Source organism: Rousettus aegyptiacus, unplaced genomic scaffold (assembly GCF_014176215.1).
Source record: "Rousettus aegyptiacus isolate mRouAeg1 unplaced genomic scaffold, mRouAeg1.p scaffold_m13_p_15, whole genome shotgun sequence".
Lineage (NCBI taxonomy): Eukaryota > Metazoa > Chordata > Mammalia > Chiroptera > Pteropodidae > Rousettus > Rousettus aegyptiacus.
In genome coordinates this window covers 31,726,283-31,746,074 of record NW_023416290.1, presented here as the reverse complement: position 1 = coordinate 31,746,074, position 19,792 = coordinate 31,726,283, and the positions used below count along the sequence as shown (strand labels likewise).

At 36.0% G+C, this 19,792-nt stretch overlaps 1 protein-coding gene and 1 pseudogene across 1 annotated transcript in view; both read right to left on the bottom strand.

The window, feature by feature from the left end:
• LAPTM4B (lysosomal protein transmembrane 4 beta) overlaps positions 1-19,792 on the bottom strand; it is a 62,168-nt gene that overhangs the window by 19,959 nt on the left and 22,417 nt on the right. The window contains exons 3-6 of the mRNA XM_016157842.2: positions 8,449-8,522; positions 7,963-8,085; positions 5,009-5,107; positions 833-928 (exon numbers count right to left, since the gene is read on the bottom strand). Of these exons, the coding sequence (XP_016013328.2) occupies positions 833-928; positions 5,009-5,107; positions 7,963-8,085; positions 8,449-8,522 (392 nt within the window). The remainder of the gene's footprint in view (positions 1-832; positions 929-5,008; positions 5,108-7,962; positions 8,086-8,448; positions 8,523-19,792) is intronic.
• LOC118612165 lies at positions 11,282-11,404 on the bottom strand (annotated as a pseudogene).

The window sequence follows — 19,792 nt, the reverse complement described above, 5'->3', positions numbered from 1 at the left end:
CTGGACATACCATTTATATTTACCCTGCATTTGTCCTGTCCATTCTATCCCCTCCTATTTTATCCAGTTTGAACCATCCACATGTTCCTATCATCCGTCGCCACCTTTTTTGTTAGTCACTCCTTGAACACCTACCTATACAGAGAACTGCGTCAGGCACTGTGCTGAATGCAAAGGTGATGCACACACAGGGAGGTTAATACCTAGAGGACTTACACTTTCATCTTACCATGAGCCAAGTAGTTTAAAATAATTTACATAAAGTACAAATGATTCCCAGGACTCTTCCAGTGAAGGCATGTTTTCCAGAATCATATCTGATAGGTTAAAATTTTTAAGTATAAACAACTAGTAGTGGAACACAGATCATCTAAATTTTTCACTCAGGTTTTCACATGAAGGACATATTTAAAGACATAGTAACCTCTGCCATTCTTATTTCGTTACCTATATCATATTTCTAAGTTTAATTTCACATGTCAAATGAGATAGTATAGTCATAGTGAGATAGTATGGTTATACTATGCCGAATTGATATGTAGAATTATATACAGTGGTTTAATAATTCAGGTTTAAGATACATAAATATGGAGAAGGTACATATATTACCTACCTGTAATATTTTTTAAAATAAACCAGAAGATGAGCCATCTGGATTTTAACATACTTTAAGGAAAATGAAACATATTTCATTCAACTATGAATCCTCAGATTACAGGATTTCAACTGTGGTATGTTTCAACCGCAGTTAAAAGGTAGCAAACACTAGAAACATAGAAGCCCTCACATCTTGGATGGGAGAGACCTCCACATTAACTAACATCACACCTACCGTCGTGTCATTGCTGGTAACATAAACCAGGACGTCAGACGAGTTCCTGCCATTGATGTATCGGTAGCAGTTCCAAACACAGCTAATCAAGTAACCCTGAAAGTGAGTGGTGATTATTAGAGCTTTAAATTTCTAACCTTGGACAATGTCAAACATCATCTTACATTAAAGCCATTACAAAACTTTTATTTACATAAATTATAAATGCATATATGGACTCCACTAAACCAAAAGCCTTTTAAAATCACAAATTTTGGATACAGTAACTTTCTGGCAAAGGGTGCTACTCTAGCTTTATTCTGTCCCACCACTTTCTGGGAGGGGAAGGATTGAGAGCAGGAGAAATATCTAAGAAAAAGTAGCTGGAAGGAACAATCATCAAAAACAGTGCCCCAAGATTCACAGAACAATTAACCCATTTCTCACCATATTTAACTCAGGGTCTTTGGGATTTTTATTGTACCTGATTATCTATAATTTTATTATCAAGTCAATTTTTTTTAAAAAAGGTTTACAGAATATAAGTTTGCTAAATAATCAATAAAATTCACTTTAAAACATTTCCATTTTCATAATGAAATATCCAAAAAGAATACTTAAGTTAATGTCCAGAATAAAGACACGCCAGAAACAAAGCCTGAGTTCACAGAAGATATCTGAACTAGGAATGCTTTACACTTTCGTGTCAATCACCTGCTGTTGAATCAGAAGTAAATAGTTTAAAAATCCCTGTCTAGCTTTAAAATTCTTTGATTAAAAGAAGTCTAAAGATGTGGAGAAACTGGAACCCTCATATATTGCTGGTGGGAATTTAAAATGGTGCAGCTGCTTTGTAAAACAGTTTGGCAGTTCCTCAAAAGGTTAAACAGAGTTACTGTATAACCCAGCAACTCCACTCCTAGGTATATGTCTGAGAGAAATGAAAACATTGCCACATAAAAACTTGTACACAAATGTTCATAGCAGCATGATTCTTAACAGACAAAAAGTGGAAGCAATCCAAATTGGCATTAACTGATGAATAGATAGATAAAACATGGTATATTCATACAATGGAACATTACTCAGAAATAAAAAGGAAATTCTGATATATGCTACACCAAACATGAATGAACTTTGAAAATATTATTCTTGGTGAAAGAAGCCAGGACTACATGTTGTATGACTCTATTTATAGGAAATATCCAGAATAGGCAAATCTATACACTCAAAAAGTAAGTTAGAGGTTGCTAGGGGTAAGGGTTGAGGTAAGGGTAAATGGCACATGATACAAAGGTTCTGGAATTACATTGTGTAACCACAAAGATGTGATCACACAACTCTGAATATACTACAAACCACTGAATTCTATTCTTTAAATGGGTGAATATTATATCAAATTATATCTCAATGAAGTTCTATAAAAAAAGACATTTAAGGACATTTAACAGAAGAGTAACAAAATATTCTGTAGTATACTCAGAATGCTATCTTAAGCTGCATTTGTACTTGGTGGTGATTACTTCTTACATTTAAATTTTCTGTGGTGATAAGATGACAATGTATAATACTATTTTTAAAATTGTTTCCTGAACTGCCAAATCTGAAACCATGAACAATGAGACAGAGAGAGATGGAAAGGGCATATTTCTTGAACAATGTACACAATATATTCAATTCACTCAAATCTTAGGTTTACCCAATGTTATTCTTTACTGAAATAAGCCCCAGCCTCTTTGAGAATTTCAATACAAATGGAAAAGGAATGTATGACCATATTACTTATGTGTTACGAAAGATGAGCCACTCATTATTTTATCAGTAAACAGTAGATTCTTTAAAACAAGAACTGTCTGATAGGAAGCATCTAAAATGACAGCTCTGTAGCAGAGAGGTTAGGCACCTGAGGGGAAGTGCCTGGTGTTGGGCCTCATGAGCCCGCAGTAGGCATTCATTTACTAAACGCTCCAGTAGGAGAGAAACCTCTGGCCTACTGTCTCTAAAAACCCAATAACTTATTTCAGAGACTTTCTTTCTTATTTCACATTTCTGTAACCTGGAACAGAGAAATAAATGTTTAGTGTATTTCTCAAATAAACTTGCGCTGACAAATCACATCCATCGACTTGGAGAGTTAGGTGTTAAGACTGCCTCTTCTACTGTCTTTGGACAGAGCGAAATTGACCCGTGTCCTGGTTTGGGCCTTCAAGGAACTGGTGTACAGATAACTCCACTGACGAGTAATAGCGAATTTAGGTTGCGAGAGCCAGTAATTGGGTAAACCGATGTGTGAAACCACAACACATTTACCCATATTAGTTTAAATGAAGGATTACTGAGTCTCTATGTTCGAGGCATCAGCTTTGTGCTAAGAAGAATAAAAAAATGAAGGCACAGTCTATGTTTTCAAGGAAATGCAATCTAGTTAGTAAAGGAGATAAATATGCAAATAAATAAATATTAAAATGAGTCCACATTTCCCACAGGTTGGAAATAGTGCTGTGAACAACTTGTATGATGTCTTTTCATTATGAGAATAGTGTTTTGAAATTTATAAAAACACCACAGGGCAGGGATTTTTCTTATTTACTACACAGCCCAGTGCCTAGAACACAGCCTGGCACAAAGGCGACCCCTAATAAATATTTACTGAATAAATGAGTGAATGATGCATCTTCCCATACCTCAGCTCACTTAAACCTTACAATCACCCTACGGATTGTTTTCTTAACTATTACTGCTATTTAGTAAATGAAGAAATCGAAGGTCTGGTCGCAGCTAACAACAGCAGTGACAGAAGTTAAGACTAGGTCCTCTGATTCGAAATCTCAAGTAAGCATTTTCAATACAAATGAAAACACCTATAAAATTAAAATGCCTTTTTAAAGAGCACTGGGAGGTTCCAGCTTCTGAGCTTCTCGTAATGGCAGAGACTAGCTTCATCCTGGAGGTAAAAATGATAAAATCTGGAACACGCACACAATCTGAAGGCAAGGGTGAGATACCCCAAAACAGGCAGAAGCTAAATGGGAGTCTACCCTTGAAAGACAAAGTGTAATGAGTGAGATTTGAGAGTTTGTGGCCTTTTGTCAGGGGTCCTGCAAACACTACATGCAGCTTGGGTGGTCTGGAGGGACAAAGGACACATTTGTGGCTGACTGAGTGATGAGAAAGTTGGGTGGTGGTAGCGAGAGCTGCAGAGGTGGTAAGCCTCAACACTGGTGTGTAAAATTTGCCAAAATCCTTGACCACTAAAACTACACATGCAGTATCAAAATACTCAGTGTGTTTTATAGGGAAAAAGGTAGATCCAAATGATTTTCAATAAATCATTTTCTTTCTACCGTTTTCTTCGTATTAACTATTTAAAATAATCTTCTCCTTAAATGCAGCTTTCTCGAGCTTAATGAGGATTGATTCTGAAAAAATTAGGTAATTTTATGCCCCCCCCCAAAATATATATACAATGGAAGATATTAAGAATTAAAAGTTCAAGTCCAATAATGATTTGCAAATTTTCTTATTAGAACACAGGTATGAATTATAATCATGCTTTTATTATCAGGTTTACAAAGAGGAAAAGGAATAGATAGCCCTCGGTTGATGAGGATGAGAGGAAACAGTGTTGATGCGAGTGTTAAGTCACTCGCCTTTTACGGAGCTCAATTTGGCAACCTATCAAAAGCCTTGGAATTATGCATACCCTCTCATTTAAAAAAGTGTATCTTGAGGAAAATATGCATAAGTATATGAACGATATATTTAAACATATTCATTGCAGCAATATTAATAACTGAAAAAGTAGAAACTGTCCCAATGTCCAACAATAAGTAATTTATTAAATAATGATAAATTCATATAATAGATTGAATGATGTTCAGAATATACTGCATTTTAAAAACAAATTACAAACATTATAATGACTGTTGCAGCATATAATACATACTACATAATGCATAATATTACATTAACTTATTCTCATCCTAATAGATTTTGGAGTAACCCTTGATTGTCCTGTCAAAGTCTGATTAGTGTTTATCTCTCACATAGGTAAGAGAAGGACAGAATTGTTAGAAAGTCAAAAGCAGTTCAGATATCTAAAAGAAAATAATAAGCTGACTGAAGTTTGTTTACTTCTTTGGCACACAAGAATATGTTCAATAACATTTAGGCAATAAGTAAAATCTTCCTTCTTACCTTGAAAGTCAAGATAATGCTGATAAACAGAAGAATAATAAGGACCAAACAGGTAGGATTCACTGACATGATATCATCTTTGTGGGGAAAATTAGGAGGCTGCAAAAGACAAGTATCTCATTAGCAAATCTCAGGATTTATTTCTAAATCACTCAGGATTATATTCCTAAGGCATTAATCAGATGTGCTTATCGGAGAACAATTAGTTAAAGCAGACAGTTATTAAAGACCACTACAAAATTTCTAGCCTACCTCTACTAATTAAAAGCTATAACGGTATGATGAGAAGAGGCTATCTATTCATACTTCAGGCAATAACTCTCAAAAAGAAAAATCAGAGGAAGGTTCGTGAATGAGTGAGACCAGAAAACATAATTTAGTCCTCCTACTATATAAAAAGTTAGAAGACAGTACTTATATATCTCTGATATTTGTATTTTCTGCAAATTCTAGACCATTCTAAAAGGCTTGTACGGGGGAGAAAAACCTATTAAAATAGTGTCTTCTTTATAGAGAGCATTTTTGTTGGTGTTATTTCTCTATATTTCGAGTAGGAATTTACAGTATTTAAAAAAAATAGTCAAGTCCTATCATCTTATCATATTGATTAACTATTAGATCAAAGGGGACTTTTTTAGGAAGATCAGAATCTGCTGCTACGGTTAGTGGGAGGGACAGAACTTCACCACGGGACCTGCACAGCAGTGAAGGAGGCCCCGCATTTCATTGGCGTAGAGAAGTATGCAGGAGGGCAGCCCAGTGTGCACTGTCACCTTTTATCTCGTCTTCATCAGCCAGAACTATGTGTTTGAGTTCCACATTAGCAGTATTCTGAGACACAACAAAGAAGTTCCAAATGCTAAGGAAGAATACAGAGAAAACTCGTGACACATGCCTGACTCCTCCTCCCCAGGGTGAAAACATCACCCAGGGATTTTCTGTCTCCTTTCACTCTGGGCAAAAAATACCTAAGAAATAAAATCTAAGTCATTCTTTGTGACCGGCTCACGAAATTGGTGCCTTCCCTTGGAGCCTGGAAAGGTTTTTGAGTACTGATCTTAAAGGGTAAGAATGCATGAAATCATATTGTTTCTGTGTCTAATTAAAACACAGGGAATTAACGTGGAAATAAGTGATCCTTTCCACAAAGATATTTATATCCTTTCCCCCAGAAAAGTGAAGGTGGTTTCTATACCCAGTTAAGACTCATAAAAACACTTCTACAACTTATTTTAACTGCATTTTATAAGACTCCACACAAACAAAAAAGGCATTAGAATTAAATGGATGCTCTCCCACAGCTGTCTCAGTCTCTCTAGACTCATTATATTTCAACTTGTCAACAAGAATCAGTGGAATTTGAGCATTCCTTTTCTTACTGTCTCTTAGGCACTGTGATAATCTGTAGGCATCACTCTTTCAACCCAGACTGATCTTGAAGATGCTCACTTGTATTATTTGGTTTGTAATTACAAATAAAAGCAGATGGTGATTTTTAAAAAAATGAGATTATAATTACCGCCAACATCACCAATATTATCATTTTACTACTAGTGGCTCTAAAGCAAATGACTACAGAGTAACTGAACAATGTGGGGTATAATAGAAAATCTAGGTGGCATTCTCAGTGTTCCAAAGGCTTGCCTGCATATTGGGCTCAATGCGCTTTCTAAATCTCTGTACTATATGGGCTGTAGCACAACATACTATTCGAATAGTCACGAGGCTGCCATAGGGCTTTTCTTAGTATCTCCTTCATCAACACAACCCTTCCCAGGCCCCTCATATGACAGGCTATGTTGAGATTGGGTTTCCTCCATACTTACAAGGTTGATTTTAGGACCCCAGCACCAGACCATCAATACAGAGTAAAAACACAAGTCCTTAAAGATAGAGGATTTTGTACAACCTGCTCGTCACATATAAACCCCTTCATGCACAAACACTTGGCTGTACCACAAGGGATAACGTAAAAAATTAGCACATGGGAAATATGCAAAAATTTTCCTGACACAATATTTTACCAAAACATGGACCTGTTCTCTAAAACAAAGAGAAGCTATTACTAACAAGAACGACATCCACAATAACAGCCGAGACACTTTTAAGAAGCTAAACACTAGAGGCTGTTCATTCGGTCTGCTGAGCATCAGTTACATGACCTGGGCCGATGCCACAAGATCACAAACCTCTGTTGCCACATCTCCTCTCCCTCCACCCGCCTCTTTCCCACTGAACCTCTTGGCCTCCACATCAAATCCCCAGTCTTGTTTCTCTCACTCCAGAAAGTCCCTGCTCCTTCCCCTACGTTCAGAAACTATAAAAATCTCGAAAGAGGGAATATCCCCTCCATTTAAAACATTCTAGGATTTTGAAGAAACTGAACTTTAAGACACATTCATAGTTTAAAAATTGAAAAATATAAAGTCACGGAAGCATTCTAATCTCACACCCTCTACAAATTTCTTAATACTCAGTCATCAATATTTACACACATGCTCACAAAGGACATTTAACAGAAAACTAATCCCAATAAAGACGCTTGGGGAAGACAGGGTTCTACAGTGAAATAAGTTTGGGATGCAGTATACGGTAGAATTCTACTTTCCCCATACAACACAGAGGCAAAAAGCTATCCTTTGCTGATAACTCAGCAAAGTGCATTGTATAAAAACAAGACAATTAACAACTAGATTATAAGTTAGGTAAGTGCATCCAATACCATCATCATAGTTACCAACTTGTCTCAGGAGGTTATATTTTTCCAAAAAAAGCACTCTAACAAACTAAAAATCTTATCTTCAAGATAACATTAAAAAATCTTTAATCACTAACTCAGATACAAGTTAAAAATCCACAGATTAATATGTGCCATGTCCACCTGAACACCCCTCGATCCCTCACTTTACCAGCTTCCCCTGGAAAGAGCAACAGCCATTGGGACAGCCACATACCAGCTGCCGTATGTATTCCTGAATGGAGTTCGGGTAAACGAGCACAGTGACTGCAACCAGGGCGTTGAGAGCAAAATCAAAGATCTGGTAACAGAAGAATGGGATGATCCAGGCAGCATGTTGCTAAACATAAGAGAAGATATAGTGTTAATGCTAATAGGTTCAACATTACAAAACGCAACTTTTTTTTTTTTAATTCAGAGAATTCTTTTCTTAATCTTTAGGGAAATGAAGGAATAGCAATTAAACCAGGTCATGATAGCAACTGGTAAGCCAAACAGAAGGACTCAACAAATGAGGCTCAGTAAACATGACTGAGAAATAACATTGGTTTTCCTAGTACCACATAATAGTACTAAAATTTAAACTTCCAAAGGTTCTTACAGATAACTGAGAATAATTACATCTTATTCCTTGTAGATAAGTGCGCAGATTACACATGGCGGAGACTGAGGAAGAGGCCCAGCTTATTTCAAAGCCGCTTACCTTGTATGCTCCATAAGTAGCCATTGCACATATCAGGATCATGAGAAGAGAAATTGCAATAGCAATGCACATGTCTGCCAAAGGATAAAAAAAAAAAAAAAATCAGTAATAGAGCCACTGCTTAAACATTTTTTTAGTCTCTCCTCAAAAGCATTTTGTTTATAAAGCAATTATAAGTGAGAACTTTATACTAAGCAAACCACAAGAGTTCCTTTGGAATTTGAGAAGGTGATAGTTAATGAAGGTAAAGTCCTCAAAAGATGTTCTTCCTAAATCATACAAATGCCTATAGATAAGAGATTGATTTACATGTAAGTTTATTTCAAAAATGGTTACAGATACATAAAGTTTGGTCTTCTGGTCCACTGAATTTTACACACACACACACACATATATAGTATTTTTTTACATATAGATGTCTAACTTGTATTTTATAAACTCACATGTGTCTCATGCCCCTATTAACACCCTCCAGTGGCTTCCCATCTCATTTACTATAAAGGCTCAGTTTCTTACCATGGCCTTTATGTGTTTATTCTACAGTGAGCCTATTCCTCCAATCTCATCTCACCTCATCCCAAGCTTTCTTGTTCACTATAATCCAGCCATACCATTTGGGTCATTAACACAGCCAGATTATCTCACTTTAGGGCAGTTCCCATTGAACAGAAGAAATGTCACTCATCTTTTCACATGATGAGCTCTGCCTTTTTAATCATTCAGGTCTCAGTTCAATGTCAACACCTCTGAGATATGCTCCCTCCCAGCCACTTTCACATTACTATCATATTTTCTTTCTAGCACACACCACTATTATCCTACTCATATTTGTTACGTGCTGTCTGTCTCCCTCCACTAGAGGAAATTTCCTGAGGGAAAGGACTTTCTGTATCATGTTCGCGACTACAATCCCAAAAGTAAGGGGACAGATGTCCAAAACAGTCACCACCAGCCTCATGTGGACATTGACATTTTGAACAGAAGTCAATCTGAATTGAGATGTACTTTAAGATTAAAACATACTCCCGATTTCAAGGCCCTAGTACAAAAAAAAAAAAAGGAAAATATCTTAATAATTTTTATACCAATTACATGCTCTAATAATATTTTGGATATACTGAGTTAAATAAAATATATTATTAAAGTTAATCTCACCTGTCTTTTTACCCTTTTAATGCAGTTACTAGAAAATTTTAATACCTATGTGCTATTATTAGTTTCCTATTGACCAGTGCTGATCTAAAACAATACCTACATCATAGGAGGCACTAACTGAACATTTAGTACCTACTAAAGAGGCCATGTTACCACATGTTTAGGCGATCCTGATTAGCAGTATGGTATGACTGGTTTTATGACTAAGTTTCTCAAGGTAGTGAGTGGGGTTATCACTAGCTAGTCTTCCTAACTCTGAGGTAGATGTATTGTTCCCACAGAAGAGATTATGAAACTAGGGCTCAGAGGTTATGCAACTTGCTGAGAGCATGTGCATCAAAAGACTGAATTATGACTAATACTGCTCTTATGATTTCAGTCTCTGGCTCTTTCTGCTACACTATGCTGTTCCTACTCATGCTTTGAATACTAACCACGAACCAACCTGGACTGCCGCTCCCTCCAGATTATTTCTCCAAAGAAAAACATTCTAGTTTTAGAACCATCCTCTCTGTGTCCTCAGCTTCAAAGATGAGAGCACACTGTAAGCAGGAGGTTTACAAACGAAAAGCACAGGGTGAAAGTACACTCTAGGACAGAAATGCAGACATGTCAATGAAGACCATTTGCCATCTTAAAAAAAAAATGAAGGTTCCTCAAATTGATCTATAGAGTCAGTGCAATAAACTTATAATGATGCTGATGATTTTTATTAAAGGAGTAAAAATCTGATTCTCAAAAAAGAAAAATAAATGAAGGTTATAACAGCCTCAGAGAATGATTCATACTAGCTGGTAGGTAAAAGATCATGACTTCTTTCAGGATACATATATATTTTATAGTTTATTTTATAATTTCAATGCTAGAATAACTTATCTTTTTCTTCTTGTGAAGGAAGAGGTACCTACAAAAAAATTTCATGTATGCCTCATAGTATTCCAGTATGGCCAATGGAGGGAATAAAATGAACTGCATTTTAAATGCTTTAAGTGCAAAGGGGAAGCCTGTTTATACACCTATAGACATACACATACGTGCATCCTAGTGCTGTCATCTGCATGTGAAGCAATGCGGGTATGTCTCGTTTGTTTTTTCTTCCTGCATAAAGCTGTGACCACAGTGGAATGTATGTTGTCAGTGTTCTTTTTTCTCCAATTACAAGTGTGTTTCTTTTTCCCTCAGTGAACTAGGCACTGTTATTTCATTTAAACCTTTTAACAACCTTAAGACTTATGTACTATTATTAGATCCCCATTTTAGAAAAGAAAAAGATGAGTAAGAGAGGCAAGTAACTTGCCCAAGGTTGTCTAGCTAGTAAGTGGTGAAGGAGATAGTTTACCTAAGAAGTCTAACCCCAGAGTCAATATGCTACCTAGCTGTGAAGAAAGTGGATCAAATGCAATAGTGATGGACAAAATGCTGGGAAAATCCTATGGCCTCCATCAAAGGAGCTGTACATCGATAAGCACTTATTATGTGCAAAGCATATAGGAATCTCTGAAAATTAAACTCAGACAGAAGTTTATTATTTTCTTCTTTGTCTGCTTTGATGGTTTCCAAATTTTGTGCAAGCATATTTTATAATGAAAAAAATGAATTTTATGGAAGCCAGACCTTATAGCCTTATAGGCTATTGCAAGAACTTTGTCAGCCTACAATCCCTTATTTGTTTTTTTTATACCTACAGCACCTGATCTTCCTAGGTGGTCTCCCATCTAAGTACTAACCAGGCCCAACCCTGCTTACTTACCTTCTGAGATCAGATGGGATTGGGCTTGTTCAGGGTGGCATGGCCATAGACTTTATAGGCTATTCTTTGACTACCTAACAGATCTTAAAAGACACGGATAAACAAGCAAGCAAACTCAAGGCTTTATTCCAAAAATACAAATATTAATATAACCTTTATTAATATAAAATATTGATATAACAAATATAAAATCTTAATGAGAACTCCAGGTCACATTCTGGGGTGGAGGGACACTCCAGAATTAAATCTCACATAATCATGAAAAAATTTTTAAATGTCTACACTTTTCAAAGAATATAAAACTCAGAGAAATTTAAAAGGTACAAATAAAAATGAAAATCATAAAGTATTCTGTCTGCACTCAAAACAAGATAATACTATTTATCATAAAAATGTTAATTTGAGATGAGGAAAGTTTCAAAATTCTATTCCTATAAATGATTTACCAATTGCTCTGAAAAGACTGAATATATGACAAGCAGTGAAATGGCTTAGGTAGAACCAAAGTGTAAATCAAATATAAACACAGAGTAGATAATCTAAAACAGGGTAATAACATTCTATCTCCTGGCACATCAATTCATTTAAAATAATGTATAGCATACCATGGTAAATATGACAGTTACTCTGAGGAATTAAAATTCATTCCTTTTAACTATGTCACAGGCAAAGGAGGAAATGATTCCAAGAGCAATCCAGGGATTTTTACAATTGGTAATAGCTCTGGTCAGTGACAGGAATATTTTTTACTCATTCTTTGCATAGTAGCTCCACAAACTCAAAGTCAGAGCACACTGACGTCACATTGTTTCCTAAATTAAATTTCTGCCTTAATAATGCAGTTCTATTTTGAAAAGGATCTTAAGAAAAGCTATACCACAGGCCACAAAAGGCATAATTATAAAATGTTTCCTAATGCTCAATTAATCATTGAGATAAAATAGGCATATAAAGAAATTCCCTGAAATGCCTCTGGAGAAATAATTTATTTCTAATTCTACTTCCTTTCTATTTCTTGGATTTGTCTCCTTTCCATAAAAATTGTAGCTAGCTAGCTAACTACCTGATTTATGTTCCCACATCCTACTTGCCTAGTCATAAGTCATTCTTACATTTCAATTTTCTGTAATTTTTGGAAACATTTCTGGCACTGTACTTCATGAAAACAAACAGTACTTGGAGTATATTTTCACCATTAAGACTAGAGGAGTACAATTTTCAGCTGAATTCACAGCAATAGTATGAACTACTCAGAGCAAAATACAGAGCCCTCGAACCCCACAGGGGCAAACAGAAAACCCAGGTTCAATTCCCTACTCCTAGGCCTCTCGCTCTGAGGTTGAAAGCTTAGGAAAGAATAAGAAATAAGGCATATTTCATTCCTCTAAAACAGGCGGTGGGTTCTAATATACTTTCTGCATGTGTGCGGTGATTGTTCATAACTTTTTACTGAAGTATATTCATACAGAAGAGTTTTTTGTAACTTGCTAATTTATAACTTTATTCTTAAACTCAGAATTTATTTCACGAATATTCAATAGATTCATGTAACATGGGATAAACATTGTGGCATTGCAAAGATTAAAAGGACATAATCTTTGTTCTTAGATGCTTAGCATTTACTAGGAAGAGGGAAAAATTCAATAGGAGATAACAGATGAAGAGCTAAGGGAATTCAGAGAGGGCAATATTAATTTTCAGCCAAGAGGAACAATAAATAATTTATCAGAGGACATGGTTATTTGGGCTGGGTCTTACTTTCCCTCATAAAATGTTTTCATTGAGATATACTTCACATGCCAGAAAATTCACCCTTTAAAAAAGTATACAATTCACTGGTTTCTTTTAGTATATTCATAAAATAGCACAGCCATCACCACTGATTCCATAATATTGTCATTGTCTCCAAAAGAACCCTGTACTTTTAGCAGGTACTCCCCATGATCCCCTACCTCCAGCCCCTGGCAACCACTAATCTACTTTTGGTCTTTATGGATTTGCCTATTCTGTATATTTCACATAAATGGAATCAGATGATATGTGGCCTTTTGTGTCTGACTAGTTTCACTTAGCATAATGTTTTCAAGGTTAATCTAAGTTGTAAGGTCTACAGATTTAAAATAAGCTATAAAAAATTAGGCAGGATTAGTTTAACTAGGTAACACTTTAAAAGTCAAATTCAAAGAATCTCTCTTAACTCCTCACTCACTAAAGAAATCAGCTCCTGCCAGCCATACACCTCCATATTGACAGATTTATATTGCCATAATTAAGTCTCATAAAGGTTGCTTCTATAACGATAGAAAAGCCAGTAAACAGCATTGGCATTTTTGTGATTATGTTCACTGGAGAATCAATGAGTGACCAGACCTAAAAAGAAGTAAAATAAATTTAAAGCTTCAAAGATTTCTGAAAAAGAAAGACAGCCTTACCATATACTAAAACATATTTGCTGGGGATATGGTGAACTAGCACTGTGCATTTGTTCCCATTTCCTACTGTGTCCTCCTATTCTGCACAGACTAGAAAGTTAACATCTAAATTTTCTAGATTTTCTTGCAGGTGGGTGCCAGAAGTAGATTAGGTGTTCTCAAGAAGATGCAGACATAACAAAGACTCTTCCTCCTACCAAACACCTTGAGCCCTGTCCTTGGCCCATTCGGTCCAGTTTTAGTATGAATCCTACTGAGTCAATTTATTGAAAATCCCTCACCCTTAGTATCTGATCAGATTCTTACCCCTCAGCCTCTAGAACATATCACTCTAGCCTGCCTTCAGCCAAAATCCCACTGAGTTGGCTAGCAAGAATCCCCTTAGCCTTGATGTCTCCTCTTAGTAACTGTCTGTCCACTGACTCCCACACTGCTCCTTGGGTATAAACCTCCACTTGTGTTTGTTGGTGTGAGAGTTGAGCCTGAACTCTCTTCCCCCTTATCACGAAACTCCACTGCAGTAGTTCCTCTTGAATAAAGTCTTCTTTACCATTTTAACAAGTGTCTGAATAATTTTTTCATTAACACACAATAAAACTGAAAAGCAAGTCTCAGAAGAAGGCATATTATGTGAATTCACTATATTAAGTTCAAGCACATGAAAATTAAACAGATCGATTAGTGATATAAATGTACATGGTAAGTCTATGAAGAAAAGCAAAGGCATTATAAACAGTTCAGAAGGGCTGGTACCTCTGAGGTCAGAGGAAAGGACATGCCATCAGGAAAGGATGTGTAGGGCTCATTGGAAAGTAAGGTAAAAATCAACTTCTTAAATCAAGTGGTGGGTACACAAGTACTTGCAGCACCATTATTTGATATGTTTCAAAAATATCCTATAAATGTTTTATACTCATTTAATATTTAATAAGTGGCAATTCAATAAAAAATGAGGATCTCCAAATGATCATTAATCAAAAAGCTAAGACTGGTGTTTATTGTACATGAAACTTTTCTAAAAGGTTTTCACTTTTCCAAAATAAAAATTTGGGAGGGAAAAAAATGATCCTCACAGTAAACTTATGCTAAATTGTAAATCATATTCTGATTTCAAAAACATTAAAATGTGAGTGCAAACAACAAAATGCATCATCAGAGAAGACACAGGTAAGGAAAGAGCACAGGTGGAGGAGGACTGGACATCTGAATTTAGTTCCTGTTCAACCACTGGCAAACTTAAGACCTCAAACAAATCAAGGGACTCTGTAGGCTTAATGTATCCTATTTTAAAAAGATATTAAGCAAACAAAGTAAGCAAATGTTCACCAAGCAAAGTAGTTTGCTTAAGCAGAACATTCAGATAAGTAGGTGAATGATTCTACCAGAGGTCTTCTATTCGTCTTTCCAAATCTACTCTTCGTCATCCACTTCTCTGCCCCAGGAGGCTGACCTGTATGGACTATCAACAGGGCTCCCGTGCCCTCTGGCTTTAGAGCTCAGCCAGTGAGGAGCCCAGACAGAGATCAGAGAGAGGGAAGAGAACAGAGAGCCAGAAAGGCCACCTCCTGCTGTCAGGTTGCCCTGGGTTGACTATGGCCCTAGACCAAAGGTCAGCACTACTCACGAAGAGGTTAACTGTATGACTCTCTCATTCCCAGCTCCAGTAACCCCAGCCTCCCATTCCCCCTGACGTCCAGGGAGAGTAACAGCTGGCCTTGATCATCCACATTACTTCATTGTCCCTAATGTCATGTCTCTTACATCTTTGTAAAAAGACCTCCTTGAAAATAAATATTCATTGAATTATCCTTTTAAAAAAATAAGCAAGATGTAGTTGAGGTGTAGAATATGTAACCTTTTGAGCCACATCATTTAAAGGATGGATAAATGGATGGATGGATGGATGGATGGATAGGCAGAGAGAGAGAGAGAGAGAGAGAGAGAGAGAGAGATAAGTAGGTAAAAGGGTGTATGGATGAAAATAAAGGGCCAAAATGGTTCCTATGGCTCAGCTTCCCCTGCTGTTGCCTAAGTATGTCCATTTCTTCAAGACTGTTGGGATTTTTATGCACAAGTGGACAAGCTGTGCAGACTGCCAAGCTTGTCTATGGCTGTGTGAACAGAGAGCAGGTAGGCAGCCTGGGGCTCTTTCTGAATAACAGAGCAAAGAGAGCCTTTCTCTGTGGTGTCTGTAGCCATATGGAAAACCTCAACCAATCATACTTTTTTTTTCTATTTTTTTCCCCTATTTTCCCTTAGTTTTTATTATCAAAACTTTCAAACATACACAGAAAAGTATAATGAGTCTTTGTCACCTATTTTGCCTATATTGTTTCATCTCTGACCACTTCATTTCTGTCCATTCTACTACTGGTGGAAATCTGGATTGTTTCCAACTTTTGGCTATTATAAATAAAGCTACTATGACCATTTTTATACATGTCTTGTGATGAACACAAGCATTCATCTCTGTAAGGTACACATCTAGGAGTGAAACTGCTGGGTCATAGGGTAGATGTTTATTTAGCTTTAGTTTTTCCCAAAGTGGTATGACTTACACTCCCAGCAGCTACGAGAATTCCAGTTGGTCATATCCATATCAGTAGCAACAGGTGGTGCTGTCGGTTCTGTTAATGTTGGCCACTTTGGAGGGGGACAGTGATTCACTACTGTGCTTATAATTTGCAATTTCCCTTATAACTAATAATGCAGAGAATATTTTTATCTCCTTATCAGCCATATAAATATCTTCTTTGAAATTATCTGGGTTTTTTTTGTCTTATTTATTTCATTTGAAACCGTTTATTGAAAAGACTACCCTTTCTCCAATAAATGCAGTGGCATCTTTTCCACAATTAGGCAACCATATGTGGGTAACCATCAACTCTTGACGATTTTTATGGTCATTTCCTTCTTTGGGCCAGATGTATCTAACCAGTGAACAAAATAAAAATAAGTTTAATTAGAAAGACAAGTCTGCAAAATTGATCAGAAATTAATTTGGATGATCTTTTTGGTATTATGCATAACACTGACACTTCTGGTTACAATTCTTTGCCAATCCATTAAAATCTCACTAATAAAATTCCATTACTTCTATTCAAAGTAAGCTTCGAGTGTATAGTACTCTATTGTCACATACATGCTTTTCAATCATTATCCTTTAATCTTCTAAGTCAATAAACTATCTTTTCTTTAACTTTTTATTCTGAAATCATTTGATATACAGGAAAGTTGCAAAAAACAGTAGAGTTCAAGTATACCCTTCATCCTGTTTCCCTTAATAGTAACAATTTACCTAACCATAGTGTAATTATCAAAACTAGGAAATTAACATTTGCATAATATTATTAATTAAACTACAGACATCATTTGAATTTCACCTGTTGCCCCCTCGATGTCCTTTTCCTGTCCCAAAATCTGCTCCGAGATCTCCCCGTGCAATGTTGGTGTGTCTCCTTAGCTTCCTCCCACCTATGACAGCTCCTCAGCCTTTCCTAGTATAGCGGTCCTCCACGTAACGACATTTCAGTCAATGAGGGATCACACTAATGATGGTGGTCTCATAAGATTTTAATGGAGCTGAAAAACTCCTATCACCCAGTGATACTGTAGCCATCATAACGTCACAGTGCAATGCATTGTTCACATGTTTGTGGTGATGCTGGTGTAAACGAACCTACTGCACTGCCAGTCATACAAAAGCATAGACATATAATACCTGATGATGATGTAATACTTGATAATGATAATAAATGAATGACTATGTTACTGGTTCATGTATTTATTATACTAAACTGTTTATTGTTTAGTGTTTATGTCTACTTATAGCGAAATTTGCTGTAAAACGGTATGCTGGTGCTGTATGGCGGCAGCTTCATACAACTTGTTTACCGTGTCTCTTGATCGTGTGATTTTCGCTTGTGCTTGATTTAATCTCATGTTGCTTTATAAATTTAGTATAGCCTAAGTGTACAGTGTTTATAAAGTCTACAGTATCATATAGTAATGTGCTAGACCTTCGCATTCATTCACCACTCACTCTCTCACTCACCTAGAGCAACTTCTAGTTCTACAAGCTCCGTTCATGGTAAGCGCCCTAAGTGTATAGCATTTTTCATCTTTTATACTATATTTTTATTGTACCTTTTCTATGTTTAGATATGGTTAGATACACAAATACTATTATAACTACTCACAGTATTCAGTACAGTAGCATGCTGTACAGAAGCAATAGCCTATACCATGTAGCCTCAGTGTGTAGTAGGCTATGCCATCTAGGTTGGTATAAGTGCATTCGATGTTTGCACAATGACAAATTCACCTAATGACACATTTCTCAGAACATATCCCCATCATTTAGTAGCACAACACTATATAGTCAAACTTTTTTATAACAAAAAAACATTTATTTATAAATTATGTTATTACTAATATTTTTGTGTCATATAAAAATATATAAAAATACAAATATTAAAGGGCTGAATTTTACAAAAGAGAAATCCTTATATTTTCTTTATCCTAATGGATTCTCCTATATGCCACCATTTTGATGTAAATAATAGGAATTTAGCTTTTTTCTACTAGATCATTTTAGGAAAAGATAACATGAAAAACTGAGACACATTCCTGCTCTGCTTATGGATAAAATCTTCAGATGGCTACCAGCATTCCAAAAAGATATCAACTTCAAGTTGCTATATTCCATAATTTTCAATCACAATTTAAAGCAATTGATTGTATCCATTTCAATGACTATTAAATCTATCCACATGTGAATTTATTAGATAGGTTTGTTGGACATAAGTTTTTACCTACAAACATATTTTAAAAAAGAGATCAAAACATGTGAAAAGGAAATGTAAAAGAAGTTTAAAAAAACAATTCACTCAAGTGAATATCTATTCTTCTGTACCTTTTTAATCATGTGATTTAAATGATCTATAGATAGTCCTAGAAGTAATTACAACCATTCACTCGCTCTTTTCAAATGTATGAAATATGAGGAAACTCAAATACAACGGAATTAATATCCAGAACATTACAAAACATTTTCTATTTTCAAGTCTTAAACACCAGCAAGCCTTTAAAGCCAGCAAAATTAAGCATATAGTGCCGGATAGTCATTAACCCAGTTTAATCTCCGGCAATTAGAACAAGGTATGCAGTGTTACTATTCGATTCAGATAGAACCATAGCTGCATTATTTAAAACTTCTTTTTCTAATCTCAATTATCTTAGAAAAGGAATCCTGCTACTGGAAATACTGTAAGATAATTTATCTTTAAATGTCAATCAAACATTATACTTACAACTTAGTCTTTTAACTCAGGGGAAGAAGGCAGAGAGAGATTAATTTAATATTAATAGAACTCATTATCCTTTTTAGAAGAATTCATTAGAGTAACAGGGTTATTCAGAATGGAGAGAATGAGCAATGTAACAGCAAAAGTCACATCTCAGTCTGACAAAGTCCCCGACCCCAGGATAATATGATGTCCTGACTTCTTAGTACCTATTAGGAAACAATGGTGGTGGAAGATGATGGATATAAAGTGTCTCCAGGTTTTCCCTTTACTTCACTTCCAGTTGTTCTCAGGTTCCTCCTCCTGAACGGCAATGTTGGGGCTCCTTTAGGGCTCAATCATGGCCCCCTTGCCTTTTCCCTTTACTGTCCCTCTAACATAAATGCCAGTTTTAGGTTGATGTCATCAAATTTACTGCAGCCCAGTCTTCTGGGTTATAGGTTCACATATCCAACTACCTTTTAAAACTCTCCACTTTAAGACAGTTCACATTTCATCTATAACATATCTAAATAAGCACAGCTAGTAAAACAGCAAAATATACTGAACATCTGTTGCAGGCCACAATCCGTTCTAAGCATTTTTCACGTACTAACTTATTTAATCATCACAACAATCCCACGAGGTAGATACAATGATAATCTATCTTTCAGAGGGGGAAACTAAGGCACATAAAGTAACTAGCCCAATGTTAACACACT